General features: G+C 42.6%; 1 protein-coding gene across 5 annotated transcripts in view; it reads left to right on the top strand.

Moving 5' to 3' along the window:
* LOC147363456 (uncharacterized) overlaps positions 1 to 15,362 on the top strand; it is a 257,915-nt gene that overhangs the window by 206,531 nt on the left and 36,022 nt on the right. For 2 of the 5 annotated variants that reach the window (XM_086327331.1, XM_086327330.1), the window contains one exon: positions 7,840 to 8,293. The exons of 2 other annotated variants lie outside the window; for them this stretch is intronic. In XM_086327331.1, the coding sequence (XP_086183457.1) occupies positions 7,840 to 7,915 (76 nt within the window). In that variant the 3' untranslated portion in view covers positions 7,916 to 8,293. Of the gene's footprint in view, positions 1 to 693; positions 7,494 to 7,839; positions 8,294 to 15,362 lie in introns of those variants that run through there. One more of the 5 variants, XM_086327321.1, reaches the window with a different exon arrangement.

Here is a 15,362-nt window from a genome sequence, read left to right as displayed (position 1 = left end):
TCATTTAAGAAGTCCTTCTTATTTCTCCTTGCTATTCTGGAACTCTGCATTCAGTAGAGTATATCTTTTCCATTCTCCTTTGCCTTTTGCTTTACTTCCTTTCTCAGCTATTTGTAAAGCCTCCTCAGACAACCACTTTGTCTTCTTGCATTTCTTTTTCTTTGGATTGGTTTTGGTCACTGCTTCCTATATGACATTATGAACTTCCATCCATAGTTCTTCAGATACTCTGGAATGCTTAAAATCACATCAAAGAAATGAAGGTAATTTTAGGTTCATTTTTGGAATATTTCCTTCAACTCACAGAGTGGAAATGCAGAAAGTTCAGGGACAGAATCTATCTGGTTCCAAGATGCATGCAAGCTTGTTTAGACTTTCTCTGGTGGAAAAATGGGGTGGGGGGGAGGGGAAAGCAGGTGGACAAAGTAAGGAATCCAAGAGTATTTTAATGAAAGTTGGAGATGATCTTTCTGATTCTTATTCCTGCCTTAATTCAGGAGAAGACAATTTTGAAATAGAAGACAATGGCTATTAAACTCAATTGAATCATTGTACAGTTATATCAGTGTTATGGATTCAAAACTCAGCTGGGTAAATTAGGTCATTTATTTTGTTATGAGTCACTCATTATTCCCTTACCCTACTGCTCTCCACCCGGGTGCCCTTTCCCAATAAAGTCTCTTGCTTTGTCAGCACATGTGTCTCCTCGGACAATTCATTTCCGAATGTTAGACAAGAGCCCAGTTTCGGGCCCTGGAAGGGGTCCGCCTTCCTGCAACAAATGGCGACTCTGGTGGGACTATTCTTTGCTGAGACTGACATCCTGACCACTCAGGGTACTCAGGGGCCAGCTTGCCTGCCAATGGACCAGACCCAGCAGCTGCAACTGGGACCCTTTTGTCCCTGGTCTCCTCCTGACGCGGACAACTGACCAGAGTGCCCCAACCAGGTAAGGAACAAGAGACTTTATTGACCTCTCTCCCGTTCCCTCTCTCTTTCCTCTCCTTAACCCTTCCTATCCTTCCCCGTTTTTCTAGTCCCCCTGTCCTGGATGCAGGAATCTGGTCGAAGGGCCCTCAGCCTGAGTTGAGGATTGGAGACTGATCACCTCCTCTTGGCAGAGAACTCGAATTCTGGTTCTGGTCTGGTCTGATTTCTGGTAGGGCCGAGTTCCAGTCCTCCCTTCTCTGGAGGCCCAGGGTAGAGGCCCATAACACCTGGGTATCTGTAGGTGGCGGGAGACATCTGTAAGGCCACCCCTTTTGCCCCCCTCTCCCGCCTCCTCCCCCTCCTCCTTTCAACCTGGCTTCCTTTCCTCCCTTGAAATCTTTGATGTTAGTACTTGGATCTGAAGTTCTGTGTCTCTATAGGAGGTTTTCTGAGAGACTGTGTTTTTTTTCTTCTATTTGAGGGCTTCCCTGGTGGCACAGAGGTTAAAGCGTCTGCCTGGAATGTGGGAGACCTGGGTTCGATCCCTGGGTCAGGAAGATCCCCTGGAGAGGAAATGGAAACCCACTCCAGTATTCTTGCCTGGAGAATCCCATGGACAGAGGAGCTTGGTGGGCTATAGTCCATGGGTCGCAAAGAGTCAGACACGACTGAGCGACTTCACTTTTCACTTTCACTGTTGCTAATATACATCAGAGAAACGCTGGACTGGAAGAAACACAAGCTGGAATCAAGATTGCTGAGAGAAATATCAATAACCTCAGATATGCAGATGACACCACCCTTATGGCAGAAAGTGAAGAGGAACTAAAAAGCCTGTTGATGAAGGTGAAAGTGGAGAGTGAAAAAGTTGGCTTAAAGCTCAACATTCAGAAAACGAAGATCATGGCATCTGGTTCCATCACTTCATGGGAAATAGATGGGGAAACAGTGGAAACAGTGTCAGACTTTATTTTTCTGGGCTCCAAAATCACTACAGATGGTGACTGCAGCCATGAAATTAAAAGACACTTACTCCTTGGAAGGAAAGTTATGACCAACCTAGATAGCATATTCAAAAGCAGAGACATTACTTTGCCGACAAAGGTTCGTCTAGTCAAGGCTATGGTTTTTCCAGTGGTCATGTATGGATGTGAGAGTTGGACTGTGAAGAAGGCTAAGCGCCGAAGAATTGATGCTTTTGAACTGTGGTGTTGGAGAAGACTCTTGAGAGTCCCTTGGACTGCAAGGAGATCCAACCAGTCCATTCTGAAGGAGATCAGCCCTGGGATTTCTTTGGAAGGAATGATGCTAAAGCTGAAACTCCAGTACTTTGGCCACCTCATGCAAAGAGTTGACTCATTGGAAAAGACTCTGATGCTGGGAGGGATTGGGGGCAGGAGGAGAAGGGGACGACAGAGGATGAGATGGCTGGATGGCATCACTGACTCGATGGACATGAGTCTGAGTGAACTCCAGGAGTTGGTGATGGACAGGGAGGCTTGGTGTGCTGCGATTCATGGGGTCGCAAAAAGTCGGACACGACTGAGCGACTGATCTGATCTGTTGCTAATAAGTGAGTGTTACTGGTTACAAGAAGAATAGGAAATGTGTGTGGCTAGAACAGCAAAATTCATGAAATATGAATGACAAGGCATACTAATTTTTGCTTAAAAGCAAAAATATCAAAAAACAAAGCCCATATTTACAGAGAATCAGGTTTGTTGAAACACAGTTGACTCTTGAACATGCCTGGATTGGCGATTGTGACTCTGCAGAGTTGAAAATGCACATGTAACTTATAGTTGGCCATGTGTGTCTGCGGTTCCACACCCACAGATTCAATCGACCACATATTGAATAGTACTGTAGTATTTACTGTTGAAAAAAATGTGTATAAAAGTGGACCATCATAGTTCAAACCTGTGCCATTCAAGGCCTAACTGTATACTGTTAACTTAGCACTATTCACAGTAGCCAAGAGATAGAAATGAGCCACATATCCATCAGTGGATGGATGGAAAGCCAAATGTGCTTTATGTCTACAACAGAAGGTTACTCACCCCTAAAAGGAAAGAAGTTCTATCGCACCCTACAATATAGATGACCTTGAGAAAATTAGGCTAACTGAAATAAGTCTGTTACTAATTTATAAAATGTATATACTATATGGTCCCCACTTATATGAAATCTCTGGTCAAATCCATAGAAACACAAAACAGAACGTTAGTTCCCAGGGATTGTGGGTGGGAGTTGTTTAAAGAACATACTTTCAGTTTTGCAAGATAAAGTTCTGGAGATCTGTTCTACAATATGGATATGCTTAATACTACTAAACTTTACACTTAAAACAGTTACTTTGGTAAATTTTATTTCACACAATAAAAAAAATGTGTGTGTGTGTTTGTGTGTGTATATATATACTTACATTATTCACTTAAACTTACAGTAACCCTGTGAGGGTGGACATTATTAAGCCACTTTCAAGATGTGGAAATCAGGTTCAGAGAAATTAAGTGATTGTCTGTAGTCACCCAGCTCTGTTAACAGCAAGATGATGATTTAAACTCAGCCATCTGACTTCAAAGCCAGTGCTCTTCCTACTCATTCTGTTCCGTGGAAGTGGACAAGCTCATCACTGCTGGGTCCTGGGCTGCTTGGAGGTCCCTGCCCCATAAAGAAGTGCTCCTTCCTTGAGATCCTTTGTATTTATCCAGTTTTCTGCTTCTCCTTTGAAGACAGTCTTTGTTCACCTCAACTGCGAGTGATTTTGCAGGCCTGTAGATTTTTAGACTTGACATCACCTTTAAGCATCTGTTCCAGAGGTTTCTACCTGTTTTGTCTGATTTAGATGACATGGTAAGTAAAGCCCAATGTCTCCTGGAAAAGGTCTGTTTTGACCTATTAAACATACTGAAATTCTATGTTAAGATTTCATTTACAAAAAATGAAAAGGGTGCTAATGCTGGGAAATTAATCTATTCTAACCACCCATGGCTGGGGAGACGGAGGCCCAGAGTGTCTTGCCAGAGGGAAACAGCTAGTGAGCGGTAAAGCTGAGAGGAGAATTCAGGGCTCTTTCATAATTTCTACTTTAGTTTGCTGCTCTCTGACTCTCCTTGCTAAATTCCCGTAAGCCCACATTTTTGGCTGTATGAGTGTGTGCTCAGTTGCTCAGTTGTGTCCAGCTGTGTGTGATCCCCTACTATCTCATTCTTTTCACCCAGATGTGTGTGTGTGTTGTTCCCTTTCTAAAGTATAGTGTCCCTGAGGGATGTCATTCATCTTGGGGTCTGATCGTCTGACTTAGGACACGGTATTTGCATATTCATTCATTCCACATTGCAGCTGCCTGGATATACCTGCCAATTACATGAATAAATATAGTGGATTTCAAACCCATATGGTTATTCACCTCTATCTCCTGTTTCTGTGCTTTTCAGGAGCAAAAAATGTAAGGAAGTTTTGAAAGCCAGTTTCAAAAGCAGAAAAATTTTAGAGCAGTTTCATTAGTAAAAGAATACTAATAATTGGAATATGTCCTTATGATGAATATGAAAGTTTACTGCTTGTCTCTATGGCTCTTAGTGGAGGCAGAGGGAGATGAGTGGCAGGTGGGGACTCTCAGAGACCGGTGACAGAGGGCTTAGGGTTTGGGGAGCTGCAGCTGCATTTTGGGTGTGTTCCACCTGGCAAATACCTTTTCAAGTATTTCAGGTTCAGTGAACTCAGAATGTATCTTGCTAATTGCCTTTTCTATTTGATTCTTAATCCCCCTGTGTACTTAAGTGGCAATTTAATCCATCTGTTTCATATTCATTTACACTTAACTCATCTAAATGTTATTTGGAGGGAAAGAAATCTGAAAACTTTTGGATTTAGTTAATGCGGATTTGATCTTCAATTCCAGAAAGGAAAATCATAAACGAATGAGTACCAGGATTGTTTAGTCTAATTCATAAATAAGAGGATCCCTCTCTTCCAGTCATAAGCACGTTGTGCAACATTGTGACATCAGAGTCTAACCTTTACTGTGTCTCCTGCGTCACCCACACATTGACCTTCCTCGGGTGTCCTCCTCCTGTGTGCTCCTTATATGCTCTGCTCTCCTACAATAGTAGTTCAGCCACACCAGCTCCTAACCTAATTCTCTGTATTTTTGTAACTCTGGCTCTACTCATTGGTGGATGATTTATCTGCTAAAGGCATGATAAGATGTTCATGGGAAATATTATGATGAAACTAGCAATCCCCAAACTTTATTGAAAGTTGACTAATGCCAGTGATTGAATGAGTTTATTATAACTCTTATAAGCTCCCTGAGAGGAAGTGGTCCTGTTATTCTTCTTTGAGAGATGGAGAGGCAGAGTGAGTGACCAGGGTCATGTTGCTTGCACATTGCAGGATGGAAATCACAGCTCAGAATGTCTGACTTCAAGGCTTGCTCCCTTAACCTCCATGCTCACTGCTTCTTATTGACTTACTGCTTTCTCAGCATGTTTGAATCAAGTGGCTCTTTTTAACTCTTAAAATGATTCTGATGGATGGAAGAGAAACAGGTATTGGGAATTACAAAACAATCCCTTAGGATTCTGGAACGAAAGTTGTGAGAGGGTGAAAGAATTACTCCATAGTAATTCTGGAGAATTACTGCTCCATTAGTCATCTGAGCTTAACTTGGAAGATGCAAAATATTTCCCTTTGTGAGGGTCCAGGTGTAAATCTGCTTGTTTCAAAGAATCTGTCCCGGTACTTTTAATGTAGACAACAAACATGGATTAATTTGAAATGTGCACTAGATTTCACCACCAGTTTGAGGCTCTGCAGCCTGAATTGCTTTCCCTCCAGCTTCTCTAGGGGATCACTAACCCCTCTAGCTCCCACAAGCATGATTATCGGAGTTGTGATTCTCAAAGTGTGGTCTTCAGAACAGCAACACCTAGGAACTTGTTAAAAGGGAAAACTCTGAGACCTTGTTCCAGACCTGCTGAATCAGGACCTGTGGGGTTGGGAACAACAGTTCGTGCTTCAGTGAATCAGTCCTCCAGGTGATTCTGAACTACGCTCGAGTTTGCAAACCACTGTCTCTGTGAAAGGGTCAATAAAATGCAATATAGATTCTTAATACTCTGTGCTAAGTGTGCTAAGAAGGATGGATCAACCAGAATATAGCCAGGTCTGGCTCAAAGTATGTTGGCAGCAAATATACTTTGAAATGCAAATCAACAGACCTAAGAGTCCAGGAGGAAGTATGAGAAGTCTAAATGAAGAGCTAAAAAAACTCCAAGAGCAGTAAAATACAAGGATGGAAAACTCTGCAGAGTCTCATAGAACACAAGAATCTGACATCTGACCCCAGTTATCCAAAGTTGTGGGGCTGGGGAGGCTGAGAGGAGGTGGACTATGGCAGGAGAAGGCACCTGGGCTTACATAACAACAAATGGAAAACTGGGCTCTTAAACAACAGAGTTCATTGTCTCTTAGTTCTGGAGATCTAGAGTCAAGGTGTCATCAGGGCCATGCTCCCTCTGATGGCTCTGTGGCATGAACTATTCCATGCCTTTCTTATGGTAGCATTGGGTATTTCTTGGATTCTAGGTGCATCACTTCAGTCCCCCAGTCTTGGGTGGTGGTCTCCCTTTGTGTCTTCACGTTGTCTTCCCTCTGGGCATGTCTCTGTGTCCAATTTCCCCTTTTTATAGGGACATCAGTCATACTGGATTAGGGCCCCCTCTAATGACCTCATTTTAGCTGAACTTCCTTATTAAAGACCCTATTTCCCAATGGGCTTCCCTGGTGGTTCAGCAGTAAAGGATCTGCTTGCAATGCAAGAGACTCATGTTTGACCCCTCAGTTGATAAGATCCCGTGGAGTAGGAAATGGCAACCCATTCCAGTATTCTTGTCTGAAGAATCCCCAGTGACAGAGGAGCCTGGTGGGCTATGGTCCCTAGGGTCACAAAGAGTCGGATACAACTGAAGTGATTGAGCACATGCACAACACATGTGCATTTCCCAATAAGGTCACATGCAGAGGTATTGGGGTTAGAACTTAAGTGTAGCTTTTGGGGAAACACAGTTCAACCCATAACAGTACCTCTAGGAGAAAATGGAATCAAGATGGGAAAAGAGGGCGAAGGGCAGGGTAGAGTGTGGTCCTTCTGTGGATCTAGCAGAAAGAACAAAAGCAAGTTGTTCCCCAAAGAGTGCATCTTTGGGGCTTTAGTTGATCTTTTTTGTGTTTTTTTTTTTTTTTTCCATGCCACAGTTTAGACGCTACCCATTCCAGGTCAGCCCCACTCCAAGGTACCAGACTGCTCCCTCCCACCACTGGCAGTACAGTGACATAGAAAGCGCGTTGCATTAGGGACAAAGAGTATGAAGTGGAAATTTTTCTGTTTTCTCATCTGTACAAAGAAAATAATTCCTACCCTACCTCCTGGGATGTTGTAGAGATGATCTGTTGAACTGTGGTTTTGGCCAGTGGTGGACTCTGTAAGGAACTCAATCACATGAAATGTTGAGAGATGGATAAGAGCGTCATAACTCAGTCCTCCTCCTCACTCCACGGGAGATTTTGAAGAGATGCTGAGGTTCTACACAAACATACTACATGGAGCAGGGCTGCTGCTTTAGCTTGCAGTTTTTTCCAGATGCTTCTAGAATTCTTGAGAGGCCATGGAGCCTTAACCAAGCTGTAGTGTGAATTGCTAGAAGAATGACATTTGCTCCATCACTGATGTTTCCTTACCCCTGGAGGCCCCTACGTTCCTGATTGTCACTGGTGTGGAGATCAGACTTTCTATGCTAGCAAGAGTGTCAACACTTAACTCAAGAACAAACTGGGAGTCATCAACCGTGACAGACTATTCAGGAAAAATAACAATCCTATTCTCTGTTCTTTTTCCTTTAGGAATGTCTCTGAATTTCACCCGGTCTCTTATGGGAAGACAATCAACTCTCGTGATGAACTGCCTCTTCTTTTCTAGATCAAACCTTCTCAATGCCTTTCTTTTTGTGGGAATTGGCAATTTTCTCCAGAATCTTAGATAGTATTTCAGTAGCCTCCAACTACTACATTGCTCCCCAACTTCTAGGCTCAGTTAACCAACACAGTCATTTCTCAGTGTCAGCTAGTCATCCCGGGGCCACACCCAGAGCTCAGAGAGGCCAGTACTTGTCCCCTGCAGTATCTATTTCTTCCTACCTGTTGCTCCCTGCACCATCCCCCCTCCCATCTTACTCTCACCCAGCTTCCACTTATAAGGTGGAACTGATACTGATTATGGACTTTTGGGGTCTTGCATTGCAAGAGTAGGGTGTAGCTGTTTTTTTAACAGAAAATACAACAGAGAGAGTAGCATTAACTTTGGAGTCCTGAGTTTGAATCTTAAGTATAATATTTGATAGCTGTGTGACTTTGGGCAATTTATTCAACCTCTCTGATCTGAAATTCCTAATTCATAAAATAAATTGTATCTACTTCACGGAGTTATTGTGATGGTTAAGAGAGAGAATGTAAAAGTAAAATGTACATACAAAACCACCCATGTGGTCTTCCATACTAATTGGGTGATATCTATTGGAAGCCAGCCTTGGCCACAGCTGGTGCAATCATATCAGTTGTCTTATTCTTGTTATTTACAACAGACCTCATCATAATTCCACGTCTGAAACTTCAGATGCTGAAAAGGCTCTTATTCATGGTCCTGGACCAATCAAAACAAAGGCTCAGACTGTTGTTTTACTTGAGAGAAGTCACTAACACTTCCAGCTACAACCAGTCTCTTTCTTTGTGAGGGTCTTCAAACAACCCATAGACCTAGAGGCTGCCCCTGGGCCACATGATCATTGGCCAATTCTAGTCATTGACTATTTGTTTATAACCCTACTCTAGGAGGGCCCAGTCCCCAGGACAAAGACAAGAGGCCATGGCAGGACACATTCTCCTAGGACTAACTTCTGGGCTTCTCTGGTGGCTCAGTGGTAAAGAATCTGCCTGCCAATGCAGGAGACGCGGGTTTGATCCCAGGCTGGGAAGATCCCCTGGAGAAGGAAATGGCAACCTACTCCAGTATTCTTGCCTGGGAAATCCCATGAACAGAGGAGCCTGGCAGGCCATGGTCCATGGGGTCACAAAAGAGTTGGATGTGACTTATTGACTAAACAACACAACAGATTTCTGGGCCTGAGGTTGTTGCAGTATGCATGAAGCTAGCCAAGATGTAGAAAGGACTGATTATTACCGTGAGTTCTACCAGAAATAGTAGAAATAACAGATCCCTGAGACTGCAGATCTGCCTGTCTTCTGGAGAGCAAGTTAACCCCGTAATCTTGTTTCAAACTTCTCCAAGATGCACTTCCCCAGAAGACTCTCCTAGATGCAATGCATGCCACTTTGCCTCCTCATGACCCTTTTGCATTGCATGTTAATTTTTCTCATTAAATCTGATCAGCATAGGTGAATGTGTGATGGCCAGGACAGAGTTTGCCCAGTGAAAGACTTAACTTGCCGTTACCCCTCCAAGATTTGATTTACTCAGCATTGTTGGGTATCCTCACTCTTGTGGTGAAACTCATTTATAACCCTTTTCCTCTTCTTTTTTCATTTATAACCCTTTTCCTCTTCTTTTTTCTTCTTAAGGTCTGCTGTGCAGTTTCTCCTGCCTTTACTAATTAACTCAGTTTGCACCAGCTAAATTTGGTATCATCTTCTTCCTCTCTATCATAGATTACCTTTTGGGTCAGGCTTCCTCTTGATGTTGATGCAAGTGAGAAGAGCAGTATATTGTACTTCAGGCAGCAGGGACAGCCTGGGGTCAGCTGCTGCCATCTCAGTGGAGCTCAGTAGAGCATCACTGGGGGACCAGGAGGTAGTAGGGAATTAAAGTCACCTGTGCCAACCAAGGAATTAGAGGGCAGGAAAATTGAATTTATTATACAGTACTTGACAACCTCCCTATTACCTCTTGAAAGCTAAAAAACCAGGCCCTTTTTCTAGTTCTGCGGGTATGTTTTTTACTACACAGGGCAGAGTTGATATGGAATCATGGGGCTTTCCTGGTGGCTCAGTGGTAAATAATCTGCCTGCCAATGCAGGAAATCACAGAGACGTGGTTTGATCCCTGGGTCAGGAAGATCCTCTGGAGGAAGGTGCTGCAACCCACTCCAGTTTTCTTGCCTGGAGAATTCCATGGGCAGAAGAGCCTATTGAGCTGCAGTCCTCCATAGAGTTGCAAAGAATCAGACACTACTAAAGTGACTGAGCATGCATGCATATGTTCATATGTATGTGGTGGGGGCTATGGAGTCAAGGAATGATAAAAATAATTCCAAACCAACCTTCTGTTTTACTTTACTCATAAAGCATGACTTTCACAGGGCCACTCTGCTGCCTGGTGTCTTAATATGTCTTTCCACCTCACAGCTAATAGAGCCAAGCCTACATTAGACTAAGACTAACCAGTCATCTCTGAGTATGCCAGCCCTGCTATCTTTCTCTTTCTCCTCTTGGTCATTCATTTGGCCTTCTGACGAAATTACAGCCATTCTTTCTCTTCCAAGAGTTGTTCAGCTCAGACAAGTAGCTTTGTCTTTAAATTTCCCAGGAGAGGAACTTGAATAGTGGTCCCCAGAATGGTGTTACAGGTCAGAAGAAGCGACCAGCACTTAGAAGCTCAAATGGAACTCCCCAGTTCCCTGCCCCTCTTCCCCCTCCATCTCAACTGATCCCATCCTTCACAATAGATCTGAAGCGAAAGAGTATCTACAGTTATTCAAAAACAGACTGAATCATCAGCTGTGACAGATCCATTCTGAGGTGGGGGTGGGGGAGGCCCAAATAGTTATTTCCTGTTTTCCTGTTTCCTCAAGGGATTTCTCTGAAAGGTTCTGGTCTAATCTGGGAAGAATCACAGCAGAGCACTAAGTCTTTCACATCCTATGTGACATGATGACGTGCAAGAGGAAAGTGACATCTCTGACGTGCAAGAGGAAAGTGACATCTCTGAGACAAGGTTCGTTTGTAAGAAAGGGGGTAATATTTACAGACCATACAGTTATAATGATGACGTAAGATAGTGAACATACATGCGAAGCAGAGTATCCAGGCCCTTAGAGTATGCTCACCATACTGGTTCCCTTCTTACCTTCCCTAAGTGGGCGTCACAGAGTGTTCAGGAGCTCCTGGCATCTGGGTGATGACCTGGAGACCAATGCTAAGAAATCATGTTTAAAAGCCATTCTAGTGTGTGATCAGTCTTACCCTTTATGACCTCATGGACTGCAGCCCACCAGGTTCCTCTGTCCTTGAAGTTGTCTAGGCAAAAATACTGGAGTGAGTTGCCATTTCCTACTCCAAGGGATTTTCCTGACCCAGGGAACAAACTTGTGTCTCTGGCATCTCCTGCCTTGGCAGGCAAATTCTTTACCACTGTGCTATCTGGGAAGCCCTTAAAAGCCATTAGTCTAAGGATAATGATGAAACATCACTGAAGGGAGGGTGCATTAGAGGTTAACCCAAATAAAGCCATGTATATCAGGAAATGTAGCCTATGATGGTAAAACCACACCACATGGATGGAGGGAGACCATGGCAGAGGGACACCGGGCCTCCTCTGCTTATGGACTCCAGTTCTGTGTCAGAATTACTCTTTTCAGGTTGATATTGTACATGACAGCATCTACCCATTCTAGTAAGGGCTGTTAGAAATCATGCCCCTGGAGGAATTTTTACTGTAAGAAGGAGCAAATACCACATGCCAGATAAATGGTAAAAGCCACTAAAGTCACCTCCCTGCAGGGACATCTTTTCTACTGAAGAGTCCCTTCTGGGGAAAATTCCTTCTCAGGTTTCTATTGATAAAGTTCCCAGGAGTGAAAAAGGCCCATAACTTTCTTCAGCCTTTCCTCTGGGATTGCTCTGTGGCTGAAAGCAAGAGCAGTCAAAAGATCCAGACTGTTATTAGATGGGAGGCTAGCAGAGGGGGTATCACCTAGTGTGCTCAGTCATGTCTGACTCTTTGCAACCCCATGGACTGCAGCCCACTAGGCTCCTCTGTCCATGTTATTCTCCAAGCAAGAATACTGGAGTGGGTTACCATTTCTTCTTCATTTCTGACCCAGGAATCGAGCCCACATCTCTTACATCTCCTACACTGCAGCTGAATTCTTTACTGCTGTACCACCAGAGAAGCCCCATGTATCACAGAGTTCAGTTCAGTTCAGTTCAGTTCAGTCACTCAGTCGTGTCTGACTCTTTGTGACCACATAAATCACAGCACGCCAGGCCTCCCCGTCCATCACCAACTCCCAGAGTTCACTCAAACTCACATCCATTGAGTCGGTGATGCCATCCAGTCATCTCATCCTCTGTCGTCCTCTTCTCCTCCTGCCCCCAATCCCTCCCAGCATCAGAGTCTTTTCCAATGAGTCAACTCTTCGCATTAGGTGGCCAAAGTACTGGAGTTTCAACTTTAGCATCATTCCTTCCAAAGAACACCCAGGACTGATCTTTAGAATGGACTGGTTGGATCTCCTTGCAGTCCAAGAGACTCTCAAGAATCTTCTCCAAAACCACAGTTCAAAAGCATCAATTATCGGTGCTCAGCTTTCTTCACAGTCGAACTCTCGCATCCATACATGACCACTGGAAAAACCATAGCCTTGACTAGACGGACCTTTGTTGGCAAAGTAATGTCTCTGAATATGCTATCAGGGAGTTAGGTACTATCAATTATACTTGGATTCAGAAGAACATCTTAAATAAGAGAATAGCCCAAAGTCCACAAAAGCGGACTAGTAGTGAGTTTTCAAATCTTCCTTTCTTCAGAAGCCAAGGTCACAACTTGTTATATATGGCTTATATATAATAAGGCTCATTTCAGGAATAAGAAAAACAGAAATGAATTGTTTTCAGGACATGATAGAAATTAGGGGAAAAAGTTATGTTTGGGGGACTAGCTTAGAATTTCAATCAGTGCTCTAAGAGCTAAAAATAAAAAGTACTCCCCCCACAACAGACACCCCCACCCTCCACCAAAAAAAAAAAAAAAAAAATAGTGAAGTTGAGAAGGACTCTGGCTTAGCAGCCCTCTGTAGTTGACTGCTGCTCAGACTTCTGTACCTGGCATTTAAAATACTTCATTCAAAGGTTTCACTTTCCCTAACCAGCTTTGCTGGATCTTAGCAGTCTGCTTCCAGATTCTTCCTTTGAAACATGCAAAAACTGATAACCAGGGATTTTAAGAGATGGCTCATTCTTATGCAGCTGGTTAGTATTAGAATTTACAGAAGTGAAGCATCCTATGCTAATATATTTGCAATATATCATAAAAAAATATTTCATTAAACAGCGTATTTCCACACGTGAGTGTGTCTTCTGCTCAGTTTTCAATTGGGTTGTTAGTGTTTTCATTCCTGGGTAATGACTGTGGTTGATTTCTACTTTTGTCTTTTTTAAAAATTTTATTGAAGTGTAATTCAATAAAATGTTGCTGTGTTAATTGTGTTAATTTCTACTGTACAGCACAGTGAATCAATTATATGTATATATACACACATGTGTTTCTCATATTCTTTTCCATATGTTTTATCACATAGTATTGAATATAGTTCCCTGTGCTGAATAGCAGGACCTTGTTTTTTATCCTATAGTTGCATCTGCTAATCCCAAGCTCCCAGTACTTCCCTTTCCTACTATCTCTCTCTCCCTTGGCAACCATGAGTCTGTTCTCTATGTCTGTGAATCTGCTGCTTTTTAGTAGCTCTGTTCATTTGTGTCGTATTTTAGATTCCACATATACGTGATATCATGAAGTATTTGTCTTTCTTTTTCTGACTTACTTGCTTAGTATGATAATCTCTAGGACCATCCATGTTTTTTAATGACGAGTAATATTTTAGTGTGTGTGTATGCCACATTTTTTATCCATTCATCTGTTGGTGGACATTTAGGTTGTTTCCATGTCTTGCTATTGTGAACAGTGATTCTATGAATATAAGGGTGCATATATCTTTTTGAATTACAGTTTTGTCTGGGTATATGTACAGGAGTGGGATTGCTGGATCATACAGCAACTCTATTTTTAGATTTTTGAAGAACCTCCATACTGTTTTTCATAATGGTTGAACCACTTTATTTATTTATTTTTATTTATTTATTTTATTTTTTAACTTTATAATATTGTATTGGGTTTGCCATATATCAAAATGAATCTGCCACAGGTATACATGTGTTCCCCATCCTGAACCCTCCTCCCTCGTCCCTCCCCATACCATCCCTCTGGGTCATCCCAGTGTACCAGCCCCAAGCATCCAGTATGGTGCATCGAACCTGGACTGGCAAATCATTTCATATATGATATTATACATATTTAAATGCCATTCTCCGAAATCATCCCACCCTCTCCCTCTCCCATAGAGTCCAAAAGACTGTTCTATACATCAGTGTCTCTTTTGCTGTCTCATATACAGGGTTATTGTTACTATCTTTCTAAATTCCATATATATGCGTTAGTATACTGTATCGGTGTTTTTCTTTCTGACTTACTTCACTCTGTATAATAGGCTCCAGTTTCATCCACCTCATTAGAACTGATTCAAATGTATTCTTTTTAATAGCTGAGTAATACTCCATTGTGTACATGTACCACAGCTTTCTTATCCATTCATCTGCTGATGGACATCTAGGTTGCTTCCATGTCCTGGCTATTATAAACAGTGCTGTGATGAGCATTGGGGTACACGTGTCTCTTTCCCTTCTGGTTTCCTCAGTGTGTATGCCCAGCAGTGGGATTGCTGGGTCGTATGGCAGTTCTATTTCCAGTTTTTTAAGGAATCCCCACACTGTTCTCCAGAGTGGCTGTACTAGTTTGCATTCCCACCAACAGTGTAAGAGGGTTTCCTTTTCTCCACACCCTCTCCAGCATTTATTGCTTGTAGACTTTTGGATTGCAGCCATTCTGACTGGCGTGAAATGGTACCTCATAATGGTTTTGATTTGCATTTCTCTGATAATGAGTGATGTTGAGCATCTTTTCATGTGTTTGTTAGCCATCTGTATGTCTTCTTTGGAGAAATGTCTATTTGGTTCTTTGGCCCATTTTTTGATTGGGTCATTTATTTTTCTGGAATTGAGCTGCAGGAGCTGCTTGTATATTTTTGAGATTAGTTGTTTGTCAGTTGCTTCATTTGCTATTATTTTCTCCCTTTCTGAAGGCTGTCTTTTCACCTTGCTTATAGTTTCCTTTGTTGTGCAGAAGCTTTTAAGTTTAATTAGGTCCCATTTGTTTATTTTTGCTTTTATTTCCAATATTCTGGGAGATGGGTCATAGAAGATCCTGCTGTGATGTATGTCAGAGAGTGTTTTGCCTATGTTCTCCTCTAGGAGTTGTATAGTTTCTGGTCTTATGTTTAGATCTTTAATCCATTTTGAGT

This window comes from Bos grunniens, chromosome 11 (assembly GCF_055505025.1).
Source record: "Bos grunniens cultivar Pamir isolate PY7600 chromosome 11, Bosgru_T2T1.0, whole genome shotgun sequence".
Lineage (NCBI taxonomy): Eukaryota > Metazoa > Chordata > Mammalia > Artiodactyla > Bovidae > Bos > Bos grunniens.
Note: the sequence above shows the minus strand (reverse complement) of the source record. Positions and strands in the feature narration are given on the sequence as shown.